Consider the following 21,267-nt stretch of genomic DNA (forward strand, 5'->3'; position numbering starts at 1 on the left):
GGGAGGGGTGACATTAGGCGCCCACATGAAAAGAGATTTACGACAGTGTCAGAACTGGGGAATTTCATCCGTTTGACAAGTGGCAGGGCAATCGATCACCCCGCCCCACGCACCACTCAGCCAATGAAACGAGAAAAGAGATCATTATTTATAAAGTAATGATAATCTAATTTATCAAACTCTTCCTTTTCAGACATGTGAAACTTTTTCTGCCTGAAGTCGGTGTGTGTACCACGATGACACGGTGGTCATTGTGCAGATGTCTTTTGACAATTCCAGTCACTGTCAGAGCACAAGCACAATAGAGCACAATGGAAGAGTGTGTCTCACACGTCTCCTGTGGCGTGATCGGTAGGGGCTATTGATTGATCTCTGACAAGACAGGAAGACACACACGCACACACACATACGGCATGCATCCCCTGGGTGTCTGTCAGGGTTATCGTTTAAGCCCTTTAGGCAGTGCTACTACAGAGAGGGACCTAAATCTTATTTAGACTCAGTACTACTAACTCATTGTCAGTAAAAAAAAAAAAAAAAAAAAAACGCAACAAAACAAAATAACACTTCAAAAGAACATGTGGCACAAAGAAATAAAGAAAGTTCTAACATGTATACACACATACACACACACACACACACACACACACACACACACACACACACACACACACACACACACACACACACACACACACACACACACACACACACATTTTCACTCCGTCTGACTAAACCAACAGTCTCAGTGGGCACCTACGCTTGCCTCTTTTGATGTTTAATTAAAACTGAATCGGGTCGGGGAGGGCTGGCGTTTGTGGCACTCTGTTTTGAAAAATATGCAAATGTCAATAAAAATGCATTAAAAAAAAACAACTACCGGTCGCTGATGGCTGCAATGCACAGGGGAAGGGAGAAAGGATGAAGAGAGAGAAAGAAAGTAAAAGAACTAACTAGAATGAGGGAAGGGGTAGGAGTGAGACACTACTTGCCAGAAACAATGGAAAAGGGCAAAACACATAAGCACTTGTACTGCCATTGCCACCACTCAATTTATGTGCAGCTCTGCCGGACGAATAATGCTAATGAGTGCTAGTGCCTCCTGATGCTGACAAATGGAGATAGCTTTGGTGTTCAGGTCCACCCCCACGTCTGGAAGATGAACTGTTCTCTCTCATTTTATTGGCTTGTGTTACAACAACAATGAAAATGTGGACAGAAACTCTGGACAAAATTAAACACGTCTGTTGTGTGGATTTGTTGAGGTAATGTGACACAAAACAGCGCGAGCAGTTTACTCAAGCTTTATCATGCATGCTGGGTTATCGGGCGTGTGGCAGGAAATAGCAAAAATGCTTCCAGTTCAGTAGGAAATTGCCCTAAGATGAGACATCAAAATCACCTCCAAAAATGAGCCGAGAAGCACCTGGCTAAATGAACTGTATATATTATGTCTCAAAATACACATGTAAAAATACTAAGATAAAAAGTACACCTAAGCGAAAGAGGTGTTAAGCTCAGATCAGTCAAGAACGTGGGTTGTTAGGATACTGGTGGATGGGGAACAAGCCGGACAAAAAGTGTATTTTTGAAGAAAATATACGAGCTTTAAAGAACATCCATTAAAAACAGTATTTTTGACAGAAAAAATGTGTACTTGTGTGATTGTGTAAAAAAAAACCAAAACAAAAAAAAAAACCAAACAAACGAAAAATGTGGGTGTTAAATTGGGTGTATGAACCCTTTAACACAACGGCAAGTGCAAAATGGACCTTTTATGATATCATTTGAAATTCTGCCAACTGTTTTCACATTTCACATTTATTGAAATGTGTGCAGCTAAGGGTTTGGTTCTGGGTTAATAACATTTGCTAAGTTTACAGCCTGACAAATCTCTTATTAAATCTTATCCCTCTTCATTCTTTTTTTATTAGAAACCAGCTATTTACAACACATTCAGGTAGCAGGCTTCTTACTTTCACCAGACAGAATGCTGATACTTGGGCGATTCTGCAAAACCCCAAATTATATTCAAAGACAATGTTTTTTTTTTAACATTCTTTGCTTACATTTTAAGAATTATTTATTTTTCCAAAATCTGAATGCGGCAGCTACAGTATGGTTAAGCTTAGGGAACAATCATGGTTATGGCAAGTAAACTCTGGCTGAGGTTAAGGAACTAAAACAACTGATTAAGGTTAGGGATTGACTGCGGTTAAGGTTAAAAAAAAAGTGAACATTAATTGCTGGTCTGCCACGGGACACAAACTTCTGTCTTTTGCACGGGGGTTGGATGAGCTTCATGTCTGTCCACCATCCTGACATCCATCCCCTTACTTTCTGGCCTGCTACATAAAAGACCACTCCCGCCCTGCTTTGGCACTGAACGATGGTATTGGATGTAAACTGTGTGCTGCAGCATTGTCCCACATGTTTTAGGCTGTAGAGAGTGCTGACTGTTGCTTTTGCTGGTTAAAACAGCAAATGTCACCAGCTGCAGATGATATCAGCTGTAGCTAATAAACACAAACACCATGAGTTACTTACCTAAATACCAAAATTCAACTCATGGCGGTTTTCTACTTTGTAGTTAATACGCACACCACTAGCCAGAGCTTATGCAAAGCTACCACCTGAAACAACCTTTCTGATTGGATTGCATCAATTTCTGGAGTTGGGAACTATGATTTGAGCTTACAAATTTACCGCTTCTGAACAAGGACCTCCAGTCTGTGGAGAAAGTAACTGGTGAAAAATAAGCTGTGCTGTAATAAGCAGTCTGTGCATATTTCTTCAATGTGTCAGACATATATTTAACTAAAATGTCATATCTATTGTTGCACATTTCATTTGCAGGTTGCAGCTAAATATAATACACTAATTAGGCTACCCCAAAAACTGTAGTCTTTCTACCTTCTCTGCCAGCTAAGATGGTTCAAGATCTCGCCTAGTCGTAAACTTTTTTAAGTTGAGTATTTTTTTCACATGAGTTAAAAGTAGAACTGAAAGGACTGGATATAAGGGATTCAAATGGATTTGAAAAAATGCAGTTAAACTGCAACTCTAGTGCAGCTTTTATGGTCACAAATGGTAAAAAACTGAGCTTTGTGCATTCATCAAGCAGATGCAAGCTTTTATGAGACAGTCCTGATGGAGACTGGAGAGAGGGACCGTTTGGGAGGCAGTGAGGTTAGGAGCTGGCGTGCAATACTGCATGCAGAAAGAAAGGAGTCAGAGGTGTGCAGTGCTTCGGCAGTTAGGAACAGCTTTTTCAGTTAGACAGGAAATAAAACACAGAGCAGGGAGAGAGGAAGACTTCTCCAACCTCACGGATCAAATCTTTGCAGTAGGGTAAACAGTAGGAAAACACATTAATGACACAGAGACACACAAGGACTGAGAGGAAAAAGGCAGCAGTACAAGACCCCTCCTGTTAGGTCCACACGGGGCAAGTGGAAGGGCTTCACCCCTCAGAATCCGCCTGATTAGGTCGCCCACTGGGTGACCCCACTTTCCACCTGCAGCCAGACAGCCAGGAAGACGGCCACATGGACAAAGATAGACAGACAGACTGACTGACGCACTGAAACAAGAAAGAATAGCTTTTTTATACAAGGAAAAGCAACACACAGGACAAAGAGACAAAAACAGAGGAGGAAAAACTGAGAAAAGCCACCGAAGTGGAAGACTAGTGAAGGAGTAGAAGACAGCGGATGAATGAAATATGGAGGTGGGCTTTCATTTTTTGTATGTTTGTGTGTGTTTGAGATGGAGGGATGAAGCGTGACAAGGATGAGGAGATGAATGGGAGGTGAAGTGTAGGCAAGATTTTTATAAGGAAGGCACACACGTCCTGTCTGTTTGAGTTACGCCAACACCCGCTTCAGAGAGCATTCCCGAACCAGACATTTCAGACTTTTCAGTAAAGCTTTAAGTACAGACATACATACAGTTGGCTTGGTTGATACACAAGGACCAACATTCTGAATAGGTATGAAAAATTACCAGAAAAAGACACAGGAGAAGAGAGGGATTGAGAGTAAACAACATTAGTTCTTGTGATGCCCCAAATGAGCCGTCACCCCTCCTTCCCATCCTCCAGCTCCACTCACCACAGGGCCCTGGGTGCTTGATGGGGATGAGGGTCTTTCTCAAACATTCTGCCTTGCGTCGCACACAGTCGTTGGTGTAGGTGCGGCCGTCGTTGCCGCACACGGGCTTGTAGGTGCCGTCGCACTCGATGGGATCGCAGGAGCAGCGGGCGTTCAGCTGCTCCACCAGACACACAGCGTTGAAGAGACACTCCTCCTTACACTCCTCTGAAAAGGGACACGGGTAAAAAAATAGATGAATCCAGCATCTGTACGTTTTCTATACTTCCTTAGAACTATTCAGGGGTAACCTAACTATAACCCTAACCCATGCTCTGTACAGACACTGATAAGGCTTTTGTAACAGTGTGACTGATCAACATAGAGGAAAGGACAACAGAAGTACTCAGCAAGCATAAAAAAAACCAAAAACATTTCAAGCTAGTAGAGTACTGACAGAGAACTGATTGTTCTTCCTGCTGTTTGACACTGCTGGTCCAGCCATGGGGAAATAAATCAATTTTCATCCAAACAGTAATTACATGTTAGAGTAGACTGATGTCACTGGTAGTGCGTGTAAAAGCTTTTCTTTCAGCAGCAGAGGTTAAGCCTTTTTTGGAAATACCTGAAACAGCTAACAACACATCAGAAATGAATATGTTTGCTACAATTACTAGTCATTCAAAGTAGAATTTAAGGGCCCGTTCACGACTATAGAAAATACAATTACATTTGTTTACTTCATTAAAGTAACATCATGATTTTTGCAAAACTTAATCGGAATTCTCTGCAGCTGGGAGAGAAGTTTATCATTGTGACAGAAATTATTGCTCTTTCAACACAAGGGACTGGATCTTTTATTTATTTTTGTGTGTGGCTGCTGTAAATATGTATATTCTTTGTTGATGTAACCCAGGACAACTGACTGACTGAGATCAGGTTTGCCAAGCTCCCATCTAACTTTAATTATAAAGTTCCCCAATAACTTCAATAAAATTGGGGAACTCAAACTCAAGAATTTAATTTTAGGGTCAAGTTAGAGTCTGAACTATTATATTCATTACAATTTGACTCACTAAGCAGAAATCTACTCCGGAAATTAAGAAAAAAGAAAGAAATACTGGTAATGTGAAATGGCAAATTTGCCATTGAAGTGAGAAAATCCAATTTGAGGCAGGCCTCTGTTCTGGAGGCGCTCACTAGGCTTCGAATTTATTTCATTCCTGATCAGTGGATCAAATTTGTACAGCAATTCAATTCCTTTTTCTCTTTTCTTTAAAAGCCTGTCATGCCTCACTTAATTACATCACTGCTGTATCTGAGTGAGAGGGCTACAAGGATGTGCAATGTCATGGTTACAAGTCGAAATGGCCATTTTCATTAGTTACCAATTTGTAATTTGCTTAGGGATATGATTTCATGGATCTCTGTTTCAAATTGAATTATTCTTTCATTTGAAAAAAGGCGCAGCAGACGGGGGGGCTTCATTCACTTGCTCACACATGCACACATCCTCACGCACATACTGACATGCAAACACAACCTCACAGTGCTACTTGGACAGAGGATTTGTGCAATTTTAAACCCTCACACTCCTCCATCAGCCTGTCAGGCAGAGCAGGTGGGAGAACCAGGGTGTGTCAAAGAAGTGTGCATCGGCCATCATTGTTGCGTGTACCAAAGGGTCTCCAGCAGTGATCTGTTCTTGTCGTTGGTGTTGTTAGAGGCCTCCGTATATGGCTGGGGGTCTCCGCACATCACTGCCATAAACCAACACAGCCATGGCTTCGCTAGGCCCCACCGACAGCACAGCGGGAAAATTGGATTTCCTCCGATGGCTATCAGATGTACAGTAAAAGCTGACAGCTCTTTGTTGACTAAGGCTTAAACCTCGTGTTCTAATAGAACAGATAACAGCCCTGGAGGCTCTTATCAGGCTAGAGGAGGTTACTGCTAGCATGGATACAGTACAGATCCTGAGACCTTAGAGTCATTTATCTCTGTGCCTTGGAGTGGAATATAGTTACAGAGTTAGATTTTAATGCAAGTTCACCCATGCCGGTTCAAATCTTGGACAGAAATCGTGTGAAATATGTGAACGCTTGCCTATATGACAATGTGGTGCAGATACTTCATGACTGTGTTTTGATTACAATCTAGTTCGTCTTTTTCCAGACCATTTTGCTCAACCCTTTAAAAACCATCTCAATATTTAGAGGTGGTTTGTCTAAATTAAAACATGTTCTTGTAGTACTAGCAGACCATGAACATTCTACATGTTAATGCAGTAGAACAGTGGGTGAGAAAAGATTTAATCTAGGGCGATTATGGGGTGTGCACCTACAGTATCTGCTGTGGGTGTGCTGTCAGGTTGTGACTGGTGGAAAAAGCACAGACAAGTCACAGCTACTACAACAAAAGAAAGTCATGCAAATTAACAGGAGGAGGACGTCATCAGGGAGTTGACTAATAGAGGGGCAGGGGGACACCAAAGTGACAAATATGCCAATCGGCTACTTCTCGTATACTGTACATACACAGATATTTATAGTCCTATTTCAGTGTAATGTTTCAATTTTGTCTCACCACATCTTGCATTCATCAGGATAATAACAAGACGAAGAGCGGAGAATCTGCCAGAACACTGAATCATAGAACATGTATGTGGAGGCATGTATGTGCCCAGTATATTTAAGCTCTTTGTGTAAGGTGTTTCTTACTCATTTGTGTGCTATATCAAAGACAGTTTTCCAAGATTTTCGGAATATGAATCTTAAAAGCTGTATACTGAAGCACTAAATGTAACCCCAGTTCCTTGTCTTTTTCATGAGATCTCTCTACGACTCGTAATTTTCCATGACTTTTAAAGACCACAAAGCTTGTCCTTACCCAGCTTTCTGCATTGTCCTGCGTGGATCCTCCTGAGCTTGATGCCTTTCTGCATGCCCCTTGCCGTCATGGCGCACTCACTGGGGTAGGTTTGCCCGTCGCTGGCACACAGAGGCTCATTTCCTGGTGGGCATGACTCTGGCAGGCCAAAGATGAGGGTCTGGCGGGTGTGAGTCTCCACCCGGCACATTGTGTTCAGACTGTTCTCACTGTCTTTACACGGGTCTGCGGAGACACAGGCATTCATGAATATGTACTGCAGTACATATTTGCACAGTATGGAGTACAATTTGATTTGGAAAATGTTTTTGCTGTTTATATTAATTAGATCCAGGGGGACTGAGTAAGAAAGCTTTAATCACAAACATCTCCTTGTCCATCTTTTCCTCTGTGGAAAAATTGAACAACAATACCTTGACAAAAGAAAAAACACAGTAAAAATGTAACAGGATATGATATGTCCTTGCTTAATTGATTCAAAACTGGAAACTGTTAAATTACTTCCATTGTAAAGCCCCTGTTAGGTCGTTAGCTTTGTTACGTTTTTACGTACATTTTTCAGGCCAAATAATTAATTCAGTATAGGCTGAATGCATTAACTGTTGTTTGTTTGAAAATATTAGTCTAGTAGATTCAGAGAGCGGAGTAGAGAAGAGAAGAGAAGAGAAGAGAAGAGACTAAGAATGGGAAGAGGAGAAGACGAGACATGACCCTCCATTATTGCTGCTCCAGAGATATTATCAGTAAGCCAGCAGCTGAGGGCAGCTCAGAGAGGGACCTTGGATGTGAAGGGGAGACAAGGAAATGGATGAAGAGGCTGTCGGTTTGATTTGCTCCCTGGCACCTCTCTCCTTCCAGGGGAGTGTCAGTCTGGCACGATCGGCCATATCAGTCTGTGATCATAATGGAATTGGTTTGTGGATGTGTGGGGCGGGGTTGTTGAAACAGGAGCCCAGGCTTTATCCTCCTTGCCATGCTTTCAGCATGTGGGAAGACAAAGGATTTATGTAGCACCATGACATATTAGATCATTGCCAAACTGCCGGCAAGTCATTCAAATGACACCAAGGATGAAACACCCTATCATCGGGAAAGGACTAGGAGGGAAGAGAAAGAGAATGAGAAAGAGAGAATAAGGGGAAATAGATTCCAAAGACCTCTGGCAGGTGTACAAAGAGCAGCAATGCGGGAACATGAAATGGGACAGAGCGGTTTGGCAGTGGAGGCCTGGGAGGCGGAGTGACCACGGCCAGTTCTGGCCAGGCCTCAGACTGTTCTCTATCAGCACAATGCAAAGGCTTGCAGAGACTAGCAACCAAGCAAACGGGGGTTTTATTGTAATGCATGCAGTGTCTGCATAAGGCAGTGCCTCACCCGCCAGCCAGACCATTATCTGTGGGAAAGACCATTACCTCCCATTAATTGAGAAGAACAGCTTCCAGGATCCGTGGCTTTCCTCTAGCTGAGCAAGTAGGGTAATTACAAAAAGAATGGCCTGTTTGCTGTCCAAAAGTAGCAGTGTGGATAAATCAACTGCATTTGTCTGGCTAGGGCCACCAACTTGAAATAGCCAAGGCTTTAGAATGGCTATAGGAAGATTTAGAGGACCATCAGTTCCAACTGGCCCCTTGAGCTTCGCCCCTCCCCAGGGAGGATGGGGCACCTTGGGTCACTTTGGCCGACTCAGGCTGGATTTATACGACCAACCTTCCGCCGGCAGAGCTGCACATCCATCTCTCATTGCCCACCACCCTGCTCTCACTCCCAGAGGCTCCCACTGCTAAGACACAGAGTTTGTGTCTGCTGTTCATACCCTCCATCTGGCTCACCACAAAAAAAGAAACCCTCAAAGATAAGCACCTTGGGAGTAAACAACCATCGCCTGATGATAACAAGGATGAGCAAAAAAACCGGGCCCGACAAAAATGACAGCGCTGAAGACCTACTTAGAGAAAACAACAATTCACACCACAGGAGTACCTTTACGAAGCAACACAGCCTGAATTAAAAATGAGAATTAGCAGAGGTAAATAAGTGGGGTATGTGAGGGAGAAAAAATAAGTCAGAGGTAGTAAATAAAGTGAAAAAAAGAAAAGAGAGGAGCAGAGAGGAGAAAGAAAATTGGAGCTTTTTCGTAGTCAATTTATCATTTGAGTCAATTATCAGGAAAAAATTCACAAAGAATTGCTTCTCTCAAATGTGAGGGTTTTCTGCTTTTACCTTATATCATTGCATATTCAATATCAGACAAATCCGAAGATGGTATCTTGGGCTCAGAAAAATCAAGATGGGCACTTTTCACAATTGCCGGACACTTAATAAGACTAAATGAATCGATCAATGATAAAAAAAAAAACTTCTTAAAAATACATGACAGAGAGATATCTCACCACAGTGCCCTTGGTATTGCACACGTATGTTTTTCTGGTTCTTGCAGGCGTGCTGATGGAGTTCACACTCGTTGCGGTAGTCCTTTCCATCACTGCCACACACTGTCTGCTCAAGCTTGCCCTCACAGCCAAGGGGGCACATGCATTTAGCCGACAAACCATCTGATGACTGGACACAGGTGCTGCCGTAGCTGCAGATCACTTCAGTGCAGGGGTCCTTCAGAGCTGCAGGGACAGGGAGAGACATGAAAACAACATTTAGTCAAAAACAGAGGAATTCTTACATTGAAGAGTGTACCTGTCAACCAGCTGCACTCCAGGACACTCACTGCTACTGTACACTGGAGTGCATCATGTATGACAGGCCACCTTATTCAAGAGGCTACTGGTGCACTTTTGGAAGCCCAGCACAGTTATTCTGGGTTTGAAGAACTACTTGACACCCCTGGGTAAGAACGCACTGTCACAGCTGTCTACTTGTACAAACAAGTTGTGTTTCATTTCGCAGCGCAGAGTGAATTGAAACAGGAGCTTTGCATTCATAACACATTCTCTTTTGCTATGCTTGGGCATGCTTTAATCGCCACGGCTGAAAAGCGACCCTCTGAATATTTACTTTTCTACAAGTGAGACTGAGCGAGAGGAGGGAAAAAGGAGAGAAGTACTACCCCCACCCCCCAAGGTCTTTGTTTCCACCCTAATTAAACAGAATGCTACTTGACGCTGAGTGACTCATTTCAATGATAGGAGAGGGTGCAACTTTTAATTTTGCCTGTGTTCGCCACTGATGGGGGCTTTGCTTGGGCTTCATAAGCTTGACAAAAGGCGGTCATCAGATTACAATCACTGTCAACTTGCAGCATGATACATATTTATGACTGTCATGGACAAACATGGTCTCCCATGAGACAGAAGCCAAGCAGCCCTCTCATTTCCTAAGCCCGCCAGTGTTAGAATAGATACTCACCCCTGTTTGATATTATCCCCTCTTTTGTTACAACCAACATCAATGAATTTAATTTCAACTGGAGTGCATAAATCTCAAAGTCTTTGCTGTGCATTTTGTTTTGGTTTTTTCTTTCACCCCTTCTCGTTTTAAAGAAAACGGAGCGTGTTTTCAGATTCTTTTTTTCCCCCCCAGAAATTCAATACCTCCCTCCAGGATGGTATGGCCCTGCCTTGAGAGCCTGGAATGTGTGCAGAAATATATTATGAATGTGTAAGGAGACAGGACTCCTGCGAGGAGCGCTCTTGATCAAAGGATATCCCCCCACCTTGCTTTCCTCATCTTCATGACCCCCCCCTTTCTTTTTCCACTCTCTCCTGTCAAGTCCTTTTGAGCTTTGGTGCGTTAGACTCGTTAACAAACACTTTTTTTCAAATTTCTATCTGTGCTGTATTGCACGAGGAACTTTGAGACTGACTCCAAAATAAAGTACTAAATTATAGCTTAAACTAAAGGAGATGGATGGAAAATGACTAATTACTGATATCATAAGTAATTGTGAGCCACTGATGGTGGCTAAATGGCTGCCAATGTGGACCAGATAGTGATTGTGACACTTGGCCTCCAATTCTTGTCTAATCATATGAACAATGAGACACTGATGACCTGTGGGAAACAGCGCCGCAGTAACAACCTTGTTGTATCTCACAGAGCAGGTAAAAGGTCACAGCAACAGCAGTTACACACAAGCTACACTTTACTACACAATCTACACTTATAAAATTGTAGAACTAGCCTTCAAAGCCATACTGTTTTGATACACCTGCTCTTGGGAGTGGGAGAAGGAGGTATACAAGAAGAATCGCCTCGTCAGAGCGCTTATGGTTTCTGTGAAATGGTGATTGTTAAGGTGGTGGTGGCAGTCACAGCTACTAAAGAAGAGCAGGAAGATGAGGAGGAAGCCCAGTTATCCTCCTCGCCTGCAGAGAGGGGCCCGTTTGCTTTGCGACAGTAAACAGCATCCTCCACACACTTCTTGATCTCATTAAATAATAGCCCGGGCTTTCTCTCTCTCTACCCAACCTTCCTTTCCTCTGAGCGAAGCTGGTGTGTTGACAGGCAATGAGGGGTGGGGGCGATAGGGGCACGAGAGTTAGGTAGAATAGGAAGGGGAGGTGGGGGCTCTTGATTTAAATGCTAACAGGGGCCAATTTGGATACGAAGCGCAGCCTCGATGGGGTGTTGGTGCAGATAAACCTCCCTTCTCAGACTCAGACAAGCAGGCAAATTGCCTGGGCGAATGTGATCGGTGTAACAAGCGCAGATTAAAAAAAAAAAGAAAAGAAAGAAAAAAAACTTGCTCACCACAGCAAACTTCAGGGAGTTCTTTTGCGCACATTTTCTCATTATTATCATGTGAAAGGTGGGAAAAAATAGGAGAAGCTGAAAAAGTCAGCAGAGCTGGCATCTCTAAATTAGAATGATCCTCGCTGCCAATTAGATCAGTCTCCCTCGCTGAAGTAAAGCTCAGCGAGGTTTTGACTGCAAGGATAATGAGAAAAAAAAGACAGATAAGGATATAGATAGACAGCGAGATAAAGACACAAAGTGACACTGAAGCAATGGCATTCCAGCACAAACAGAGAGATACTACTGCATTTTCTAAAGTCCAGCTATTTTGAAAAGCATTTTGGACTCCTTCCTGTCAGTCCATCAAAGCTGGACCTGGATTTGATTGCTTCTTTTTTCCAAACGACTGCTCCAATTCTTCTCATCACAGGCATGCAGCATTTGAATGGACACACCTACTGGAATATCTACACTCAGCAGGTTTGCTTCATCATGGGATGAATCAGAGGGGAGTCATTGTCTGCCAATCAGGGACGTATTGTGACTGCGCCTCCCACATGCCTATTGGTGAATTCACGTGCTGCGGCGACTCCTGAATACACTCTTTCACACATCAGGAGTAAAACATGACCATCTCTGCATGTAACGCTTTAACGCTGCCTAAATCAGGGTTCAAACTGCGACGGATACCAGTCTGGTTGTTATGTAGTGTAGCTGCAGAGGTAAGATGGCTACTAGCAAGTAACTGATTAGCAGTGCTGGCTTTTTGATGGCATATAAAGAAAATGCAAAGTGGACACCAACAGACACAGATTCATTGTTCATGAATGGAGAGAGACAAGACAGGAAGGAGAGGAAAAATAATCAAAAGATTAGGAGTTCCTGGTGATTTTGTAGACCAGTAGAAAGATGAGCTGTCCAAAAAATACGTGAAAGGCACAATCCAAACAGACATGCTAACTAGCTACAGCTAACATCTTTACAGTTTAGACCTACATTGTCATTGTCAGTTGGGGCAAATAAACGTGCAAGAAACACTTCAGCAGTCAAATTCACAAAATTCACTTTGCTCTAAATTTGAACACACCTTTACAGTCAGTCTGTGGACATAGCTTGTCACATCGTTTGACTCAAGACTAAGTCACTTTCTCAAATCTATTTATACTTTTCCAATGAAACTAAATTTATTTACATATTAGAAAATATCTGAAAACTGTAAAGAAAATAACTTTTGCATTTCCAGCAGTATAGCTCATTGCAGAGCTGCTTGAGCGTTAGTGGTGGTTTAATTATGCAAGGTCCCTTTTAATGAGTATTTGTTTGACATCAGACTCGAGAAAGCTACAAAGTACAGAACCTTCAACACAATATTGAAAAGCAGGTGATTTGAAAAGTGGGGCAGAGGGGTTTTGGAGGATGGGGGATTACAGTTATCCTCTCCCCTCTCATCTCTCCCCCTGGCAGCGAGCAGACAGCCAGGCAGGTGGGGGACTCTGCTGCTCTCTGATCCACTGTTTTCTGCTTTATTTATTAATGCTTCATTAGGGACAGGGAGCTGTCAGCGTCATGCTGGCTTTACCTGGTGCCCTGCTGCCACAGCACCTGAAGCAGACCAGATGTGTGTGTGTGTGTGTGTGTGTGTGTGTGTGTGTGTGTGTGTGTGTGTGTGTCTGTGTGTGTGTGTGTGTTTGTGTGGAGATTGTGTGTATTCATATATGCCAGTGCACGTTTACAGGCAGCCATGGAGTTCAGATAAGTCCGCAAGTGAGTTTGTGATATCTTTTTCTGTATATCTTTCTGTGCATACATGCATAGGTGTGTGTGTGTGTGTGTGTGTGTGTGTGTGTGTGTGTGTGTGTGTGTGTGTGTGTGTGTGTGTGTGTGTGTTGCTTCCTGTTGTGCTAGTAGTGAGATGGGAGGGAGCAGGGGGTTGGAGCTAATCACATGCAATGATACTATGGGGGGAGGGACCGGCAGTGTGACTTCTAATCAAGAACCCCCCCCCCCAAAATGTATTACCAGCAGGAGAAGAAGGAGAAGACAGAGAGAGACAGATAGAGAAAAACAGAGAGAGAGAATGTGACAAGAGAAGAGAGAGGAAAACAGCTATGAGGGGACCGAGTTAAAATGTTGTTGAAAAAATACCGCATGAAAGTAGTGCAGAAAATGAGAAAAAATACGCAATAAAGCCTTCAGACATTCACAGTAAAGGAATAGTTCAACAATAGTTGTTTCCCACTTCTTTTCCTATTTCAACTATTCCCTTAAAGGAAGGTCTATAACATAACCCATTTTGCTACTTCTTATCATTAATTCAATGCTGATACAACCTAGCTAGAACATGAAAGCTTTCAAATTTGCTCTTTTAAATGTTCATGCTGTGTCCGAAATCCCTCTCTATTTGCCACCTTATGTTTACATTATATCATTCTGTTTTTTTGTGTATGACCAAATTCTGTGTGAAAATGTAAAATATATGTGGTACACTGTGCAGTGCCCTCAAAAAAGTGCCCTTGGGATAAAAAAAAAAGGAATGGACAAGCAAGCAAAGAAAGACTTAAATCCGAGAAGGAGAGAGATGGTATGGAGAAGTGTGTAGAAGTGAGATAAGCGAAAGGGTCAGAATAGGAGCGAGGAGAAAGGCAATAAGAAGAAAATAAACAAGGATAACAGACAAGATCAATAAAAACAGAGATCCAAGAACTAAATATGGATGAAAATGTGCAACGAGACATCCAAACCAAGTGATGAAGAGCAGGAGGCAGAAACTGAGGGAAGGCCAAAGGATTAACAGTCCAGGATTACACACCTCTCCAACATGCTGTCCACACACACACACACACACACACACACACACACACACACACACACACACACACACACACACACACACACACACACACACACACACACACACACACACACACACTTCACTTTCTCTACTGTGACGCCAATCGCTGGAAGATGATTTTCTTTGTTTGATGTACTTCTTCAAAGAGCTCCATTGAACTGCAGCTGTTGCTCTCGTTTGCACGCCTTGCTGTTTTACCCTTGAGAATGGAAAATGAACCACGAAAAAACCATCATCACACTCCAGTCTGCTGGCCACACTCGCAGCACAGTAGTGCTGTGTGAGTGTATGTTGGATAGTGTTCGTCTGGACAGATTTCAATCCAAATGTCTGCGGTTTGGGCAAAGCAAAACTGCGACTTGAAAACCTTTTAAGGGGACAAAGAAGAGGGACTTTAATTGCTGCACTTATTTTGGAAGACGATAACATTGTCCAACCTAAAAAAATAAATGTTGTAAGAAAAATATAAATAAAAGATGATAAAATACTAAAATGTTGGAATGTCTTATGATTCCAAAATAGTCCAATTTGTTTCTTAGCTGCCATTTTACAGTGGCAGATATCTCACGATGAAAGATGCAGTAATGCTCAGGTGGGGAGCTGAAATGACCAAAGGGGGCCAATTTATTCTGCTGAGTGACAGAAAGCAGGCAGGATGGGATTAAATCGTCTGGATGTGGCATTTATGACAAACACAGACAGAGACATCCAGGTCTTTCAAAGGGCGGCACATGATTTCACAGAAAGCCTTTTAATTCTTCAGTTAACAACATTTATAAAAGTTGTGTTTACATTGGGTAAATCTGGTTTTATGTTTACTGGAAGTTGTTTAAGCAAACAATTTTCTATCACCACATCCAGCAGACAGGAAGCAACGATAACATGACAATCATTTTTGAGTCATGGACACTGGACACTGGAAGAAGTCCAATATTCTCTTTTTAGCTGTTTTGGTTTCAATCAACCTCCTGAGGAAAATATCTGGCTCTTCAGTTGCTGAAGGTGCCACTATGGTCAGTGGCTATTCACTAACTTTGTCTGTCTGCTATTATGTACTGAGCAGGGAGTGGACAGTCAGTTTATCTGAGCCTTTTTTGCTAAAAACAGCTGATTGCTGCTGATGGGAATGGAGTTGATTAAAGTTCTAAGAGTGAACCAAAAAGTAAATTTGCAGGCTGTAAAAAACAAGGAGCTGAAAGATGCTATATCACTATGAGCTAAAGGGGAACTGCAGAGTAGGGTCAGAGTTCTCCATGGGTTTGTTACTAGAAGCGTCTCCTTTCAAGTAACATATAATCATTTGATCCAATGTAAAAATAAAAATATTGATTAATGCAGCTTTTAAATATCCGTGCCAAAACAACAGGAGAGGATCACTGCTTATCCTTTATACTAATAAAAATGCTGCTCATCATGGAAGTGATGATGATGTAATTCACTATACAATCTATCCAGGGTTGGAAGGATTCTTGCTTGTGACAAATAAGCTGTGATGATGACCCCCCTGTTAGAAAACTGAAGAAGTAATCCTGGGTTTGGACTTAGTTATCTAGGCCAAGGTAACGTGCCCTCAGTGTCTTGCTAAAGGACTCTCTGGGTGGTTATACATCATGTGTCGAACCATCCACACAGTTAGTGTTACAACTCACTTTATTTCAGACCTGTAATCCATACAAGCAAGCTAAAAGATAAAAGATAAGAAGAAAGAACAGACAACACTAACTGATGGACAGTCTCTTTAACCTCGGGGCCTCCCTGTCACCTTAATAGCCCGTGGGATAAGGTCGGCATTACCTATTGAAAAACTGTCAGTGCTTGTACCAAGAGTTGTGTCTCTTGGATTAAGGGTGAGGCCTTTTGAAAGCAACAAAGGAGATCTTACTGCCAAAAGAAGCCAGGCAACGCAGTCAAAGACACTATTAACTGCTTGTTTGTGTACTTATTTAAGGCCAGGATCACACATAGTCAATAATGCATTTATGTTGTTTTCAGTTCTCGAGTTCTACACCAGGCAAAACTGGCTGGAATGCAGTGATATGAAACTCATTAGACCCAGTTAGCAGATTTAGCATTACAACAAACGTTTATACCACGGCTATGGTTCACTGATGAAATGTTTTCATCACTAAAGCTTCACTGAGAGCACCAAACAGGAGAAATTACATTAGTATGCATAATAGTTTAAAAGCTAAAAAAATCCAATGTGCAAAACACCATGCCCAAAAAGTGATGAAAAAAGTGACAACAAAATGAAAAGATGCTGGGTTTGAAATAAATCAGGACGACATGGTTCCAGAATGTCATCCTGGCCCTAGAAAGAGGTACGGGGACTCATGCGGGCTGAGGAGCGCATATGCCACAAGTTTCCTTTCATTAGCTCCGGATTAACGGGAGCCGGTGGTGATGAGGAGCCAAAATCAGCACTGATGTGCAGCGAAGCGTTGGCTAATCATACTTGGCCTTTGCCATCAACACTAACTAACGATATGCTGTTCTGATCTGCTAAAGAGTCAGTCACAGTAGGTGTTGGTATTCAAAACATGCACAGGCTTATCCGTATGAAGACATACAATATCAACACGCACTCCAGATGAATGCATGACAAACTCAAAGACGTGCGTTTAAAGTCTGATAATTCACACTGCTTCATCTCTCTTTTTGACAGTCCCATGTAAATAAATCAATGGTCAACAGTGCTCTGTCACCAGCTGGTATAAGAACAATTACATCTGTAGCCGTTTCATGAAGGTTGTTGTAAAGTCAGTGGTTCTCAACAAGGTCGCTGGGGCCACAAAACAATTGACAACACTGGAGAAGAAGATAAACATTTCTGCACAATCTTCACTAGTTTTATATGAACTGCTGAATAGTTTTACCGCTGCAGGATTCTACAAACTGTTAAACTGGAGGAATATGACAAGGGAACATAACTGTTTGGTTGAACTGCTCACAGCTCATGCAGTAGCTAATCGCTTGGCTATCAATGGTCAAAATGTTCAGGAACCAGTGCATTAAGTCATGACTTTTATATTTCAAGTGATTTTTTGGAATACCCTAAAACAACATCAGCAACAGCTTTGGAAACCTCATCATCTGAAAAAACAAGAGATTATCTCTTGTAAGCAAATGCAGAAATACCACTGTAAGCACCAAAGATTTAGACTTATTTAAAAAAATAACAAAGATCCTGTGGATTACAATTTAAAACTCCTTTGAAAAAGACCAAAGTGCTGTTTATGAACTTCTAATTTTGTCTGTCGCTCTCTTTCTCTTTCTCTCTCACATACACACAAACCCACACACACAGCCACACACACAATGGCAATCAGATAAACCCCAAATGAGTAAGCCCATTTCAGCCTTGCAAAATAGGACCCTGTTTAACATGACAACAATTTAATTTCAGGTATTTTGATAGACAGAGACAGGGAGAGGCAGTATGAAGCTGCAGGAGGAGCAGAGAGTACTGGCATTCATTCAGTGCAAACAGTAGATGAAAATAACTTCGATTGATTCTCTTCCTTTTCTGGCAAGCATCATTACTGCAGACACTGAGTGTGTGTTTACCAGCCTGTCATCACAATCCTCACAGAGTTATGATGAAGCTAATGTGATTATGGTAAACAAAAAAGCATTCACATTGTTGCCAAAAAATTAAACATATGGTCAGCATCACCAGTCAAGTGATTCTGATAAACACTATGAAACTGACCTATTCAATCCACTGAGAACAGCATTTTAATAGTGTCCGGCTTGTGTTATTTCACCATAAACAGAGTATTGTGTCAAGACACACCACAGGGGAGAGGAAGTGTTCAAAAATGGGCATGCTCCACTTCAACAAACAATAGGCAGGAAGGACTGTTAGCTCCTAGGTGTAAAAGCATTTCACTGTGAAAACCAAAAATCTTTGGAAGATATTCAAGCCACCACGATGCAATCATGACATCTTGGATTACATGGTGCTATGCTGTCACTTACTATATGCCACTAAGAAAACTGTTACAGGTTTTAAAGGATGATGGGAAGGGTTTTAAGCAAGAAACAATTAAATTGTAAAAAAAAAAAAAAAAAAAAGCTTCTAAAAAATTTTTAGAAGCTAAGATGAAAGAATTATACTTTAAGTTACTAGCAAAGTAGCAATGTAGCAATGTCTGCCGAACTGGCCTACGATGATGTCTACAGTGAAACATCGCAATGGATGATGACGATGCGGGTAGTTGGGGGTTGGGGGGGTGCAGGACGAGACATGGTGGAAAAGGGTTAATAACAAAATAACAATTAGGAATTATGTTTTATTTTTTTAAGACAGATATAGCAGAGAACTGGAGAGTTCGCTCTGTAAGCAAATAAAGACTCGACCCCCTATTTATTGAGGCAGACTCAAAACCAAGTAGATTTAAAAATAATTTTTATGTTTGGGCCTAAATTGAAACTTGTTTTCACAGGGCAGTTTATAGTGTGATTAAATAAGCAGTTTTTCCTTTAGTAAATCAGGCGCAAGGAGCTATTATAATAATGAGAATCAGGGCTCCAGAATAACTTTTCCACTGCTACCAACTCTCTCAGCTGGTTGAAATCAGTACTATTTCTTCTTTACTGACTCAATCGGTCTCTCCCTGCCCACACCTGCACACTCATCATCAGTTTGTGTCTGAGTCGGGACCACTTGTTGGCTTTCCCTCTCCACCAGCCTCCTCCTCATTATGCCTCCACGTTGTGGACAGCCATGGCTGGAGGCATTATATTTTCAGGTTGTCTGTCCGTCTGTCCGTCCCTCGTGAAAGAGATATCTCAGGAGTGAATGTTCTTGAGGGAATTTCTTCAAATTTGGCATAAACGTTCACTTGGACTCAAGGATGAACAGAGTAGAATTTGGTGGTAAAAGGTCAAAAGTCAAGGTCACTGTGACCTCACAAAACATGTTTTTTGGCCATAACTCAAGAGTTCATACACTAATTATGACAAAATTTCAAACAAATGTCTAGTAGGGTAAAATAATGAAGTGATGACATTTTGTATTCAAAAGGTCAAAGGTCTACTTCAATGTGACATCATATTGTCACTTGAACGGGAAAGTGGTCTCAGATGTTTGGTCCCAGTTGTGTGTGTGTGTGTGTGTGTGTGTGTGTGTGTGTGTGTGTGTGTGTGTGTGTGTGTGTGTGTGTGTGTGTGTGTGTGTGTGTGTGTGTGTGTGTGTATGTATATATATGTGTACACAATAGAAAATAAAATTCTTTAGAAATCTGGCTAGTTGTTGCTATTCTTGTGCTGCACAAATAAAATAAAATATCCACTATTGCCTGCTGAGCTGGTAGTTATCCTCATATTTTCAACACCGTTCTGCTTTCATTAATTTCACTTCTTTCCATCTCTCCCAAAGTATACGCAGGGAAAACAACAAATAATGATGTATTATTCAGGAGTAGCCAACTGCATAGATACATTAAAAAGTCTACCCCCCCCCCTTCTGTCCAGTATTAAGCAGGTATGTGTGTGGATATGGACTCGTGTTTGTGTGTGTACATAATCTGTGTTTTGCCTGCAGGTTTTTAGAGAGGTGAGCGTTGGAGGGAGAAAGAGATTGAAAGGACAAGATTTGTCTTACAAGTATCAGTGGCTGCAGATGAGTGGAACAGCAAGTAAAGATAGGTAGAGGATTTCAGCAAAGTCCATTATCATCCCTGTATGTGCGTGTGTGTGTGTGTGTATGTGTGTGTATGTGTGAAAGGACGATAACAAGAATGTAGATTTTTCAAACTATCGGTTTGCCAAATGCCTTGCAGTGTGGGTATGTTTCACTAAGTATGCCTGTGTGTGTAGGCATGTACATGCATAGGGGTATAAATACAGTATCATCACAAACACACACATGCACACACACACACACACACACACACACACACACACACACACACACACACACACACACACACACACACACACACACAGTCAGTCAGTCCGTCAGGTTCTGCATGTTATGGTTATGAATATCAAGCGAGAGTCAATACCCCCTGGGAAATGAAAGCACGAAAACCGAGTTATTTACAATGACCTCTCGCCCTGTGTGTGTGTGTGTGTGTGTGTGTGTGTGTGTGTGTGTGTGTGTGTGTGTGTTAGTCTGTGCGCACAAATGTGTTCAGCAATCACCCTGGAGAAATTTGATTACTATCTGCGTTCGTATTTGTTTGTGTTACTACTGATGAGAGTAGAAGCAAGAAACAAGACAGAATTTTGGTCTGAAAGTCTTACAGGGGCAAATGCAAGAGAAGGAATTGAAGGAGAGAAAAAGAGAGAAAATAAAGGAGAGAGAAAGTAGAAAGAAGGGGTAGAGAAAGACTGAGTTATTTTGGTTGTTCTAAAGCAAGCCAATGAAGAAGAAGTGAAAGAGGAGAAAGAGATGAAATAAAATGGATTCATAAATGAAGCTGAGGGAAGAGTGAAAGAGAGGCAAGAAATGGGGAATAAAAAGAATACGGGGAAACGATAAGGGAGAGACAAGAAGAAGAGCAGGGAGTGAGGAAGAGGGAAGGAAGAAATAGGGATAAAACCAAGCAGGGCGATAAGGGTAAAGGGAAAACACAAAAAGAGGGAAGGGAAGAAAATTATAGAGGAAGGGAAAAGGGAAAGGAGGCCAGACTGAATGAAATGAGAAAAAAGGACAGCAAAAGTAAAAAAGGAGAAAAGATGCAGAGGTAGAGCTGACTGCCTGTGCAGAGCACTGTTATCTGTTTGGGCAAAGCCAAAAGT

General features: G+C 41.9%; 1 protein-coding gene across 3 annotated transcripts in view; it reads right to left on the reverse strand.

Annotated features, from left to right (window-relative positions):
• agrn (agrin) overlaps positions 1–21,267 on the reverse strand; it is a 255,568-nt gene that overhangs the window by 77,049 nt on the left and 157,252 nt on the right. For all 3 annotated transcript variants that reach the window (XM_040152614.1, XM_040152616.1, XM_040152615.1), the window contains 3 exons: positions 9,371–9,595; positions 6,981–7,205; positions 4,113–4,319 (listed from right to left, as the gene is read on the reverse strand). In XM_040152614.1, coding sequence (XP_040008548.1) covers positions 4,113–4,319; positions 6,981–7,205; positions 9,371–9,595 — 657 coding nt within the window. The remainder of the gene's footprint in view (positions 1–4,112; positions 4,320–6,980; positions 7,206–9,370; positions 9,596–21,267) is intronic.

Source organism: Xiphias gladius, chromosome 18 (assembly GCF_016859285.1).
Source record: "Xiphias gladius isolate SHS-SW01 ecotype Sanya breed wild chromosome 18, ASM1685928v1, whole genome shotgun sequence".
Classification (NCBI taxonomy): domain Eukaryota; kingdom Metazoa; phylum Chordata; class Actinopteri; order Istiophoriformes; family Xiphiidae; genus Xiphias; species Xiphias gladius.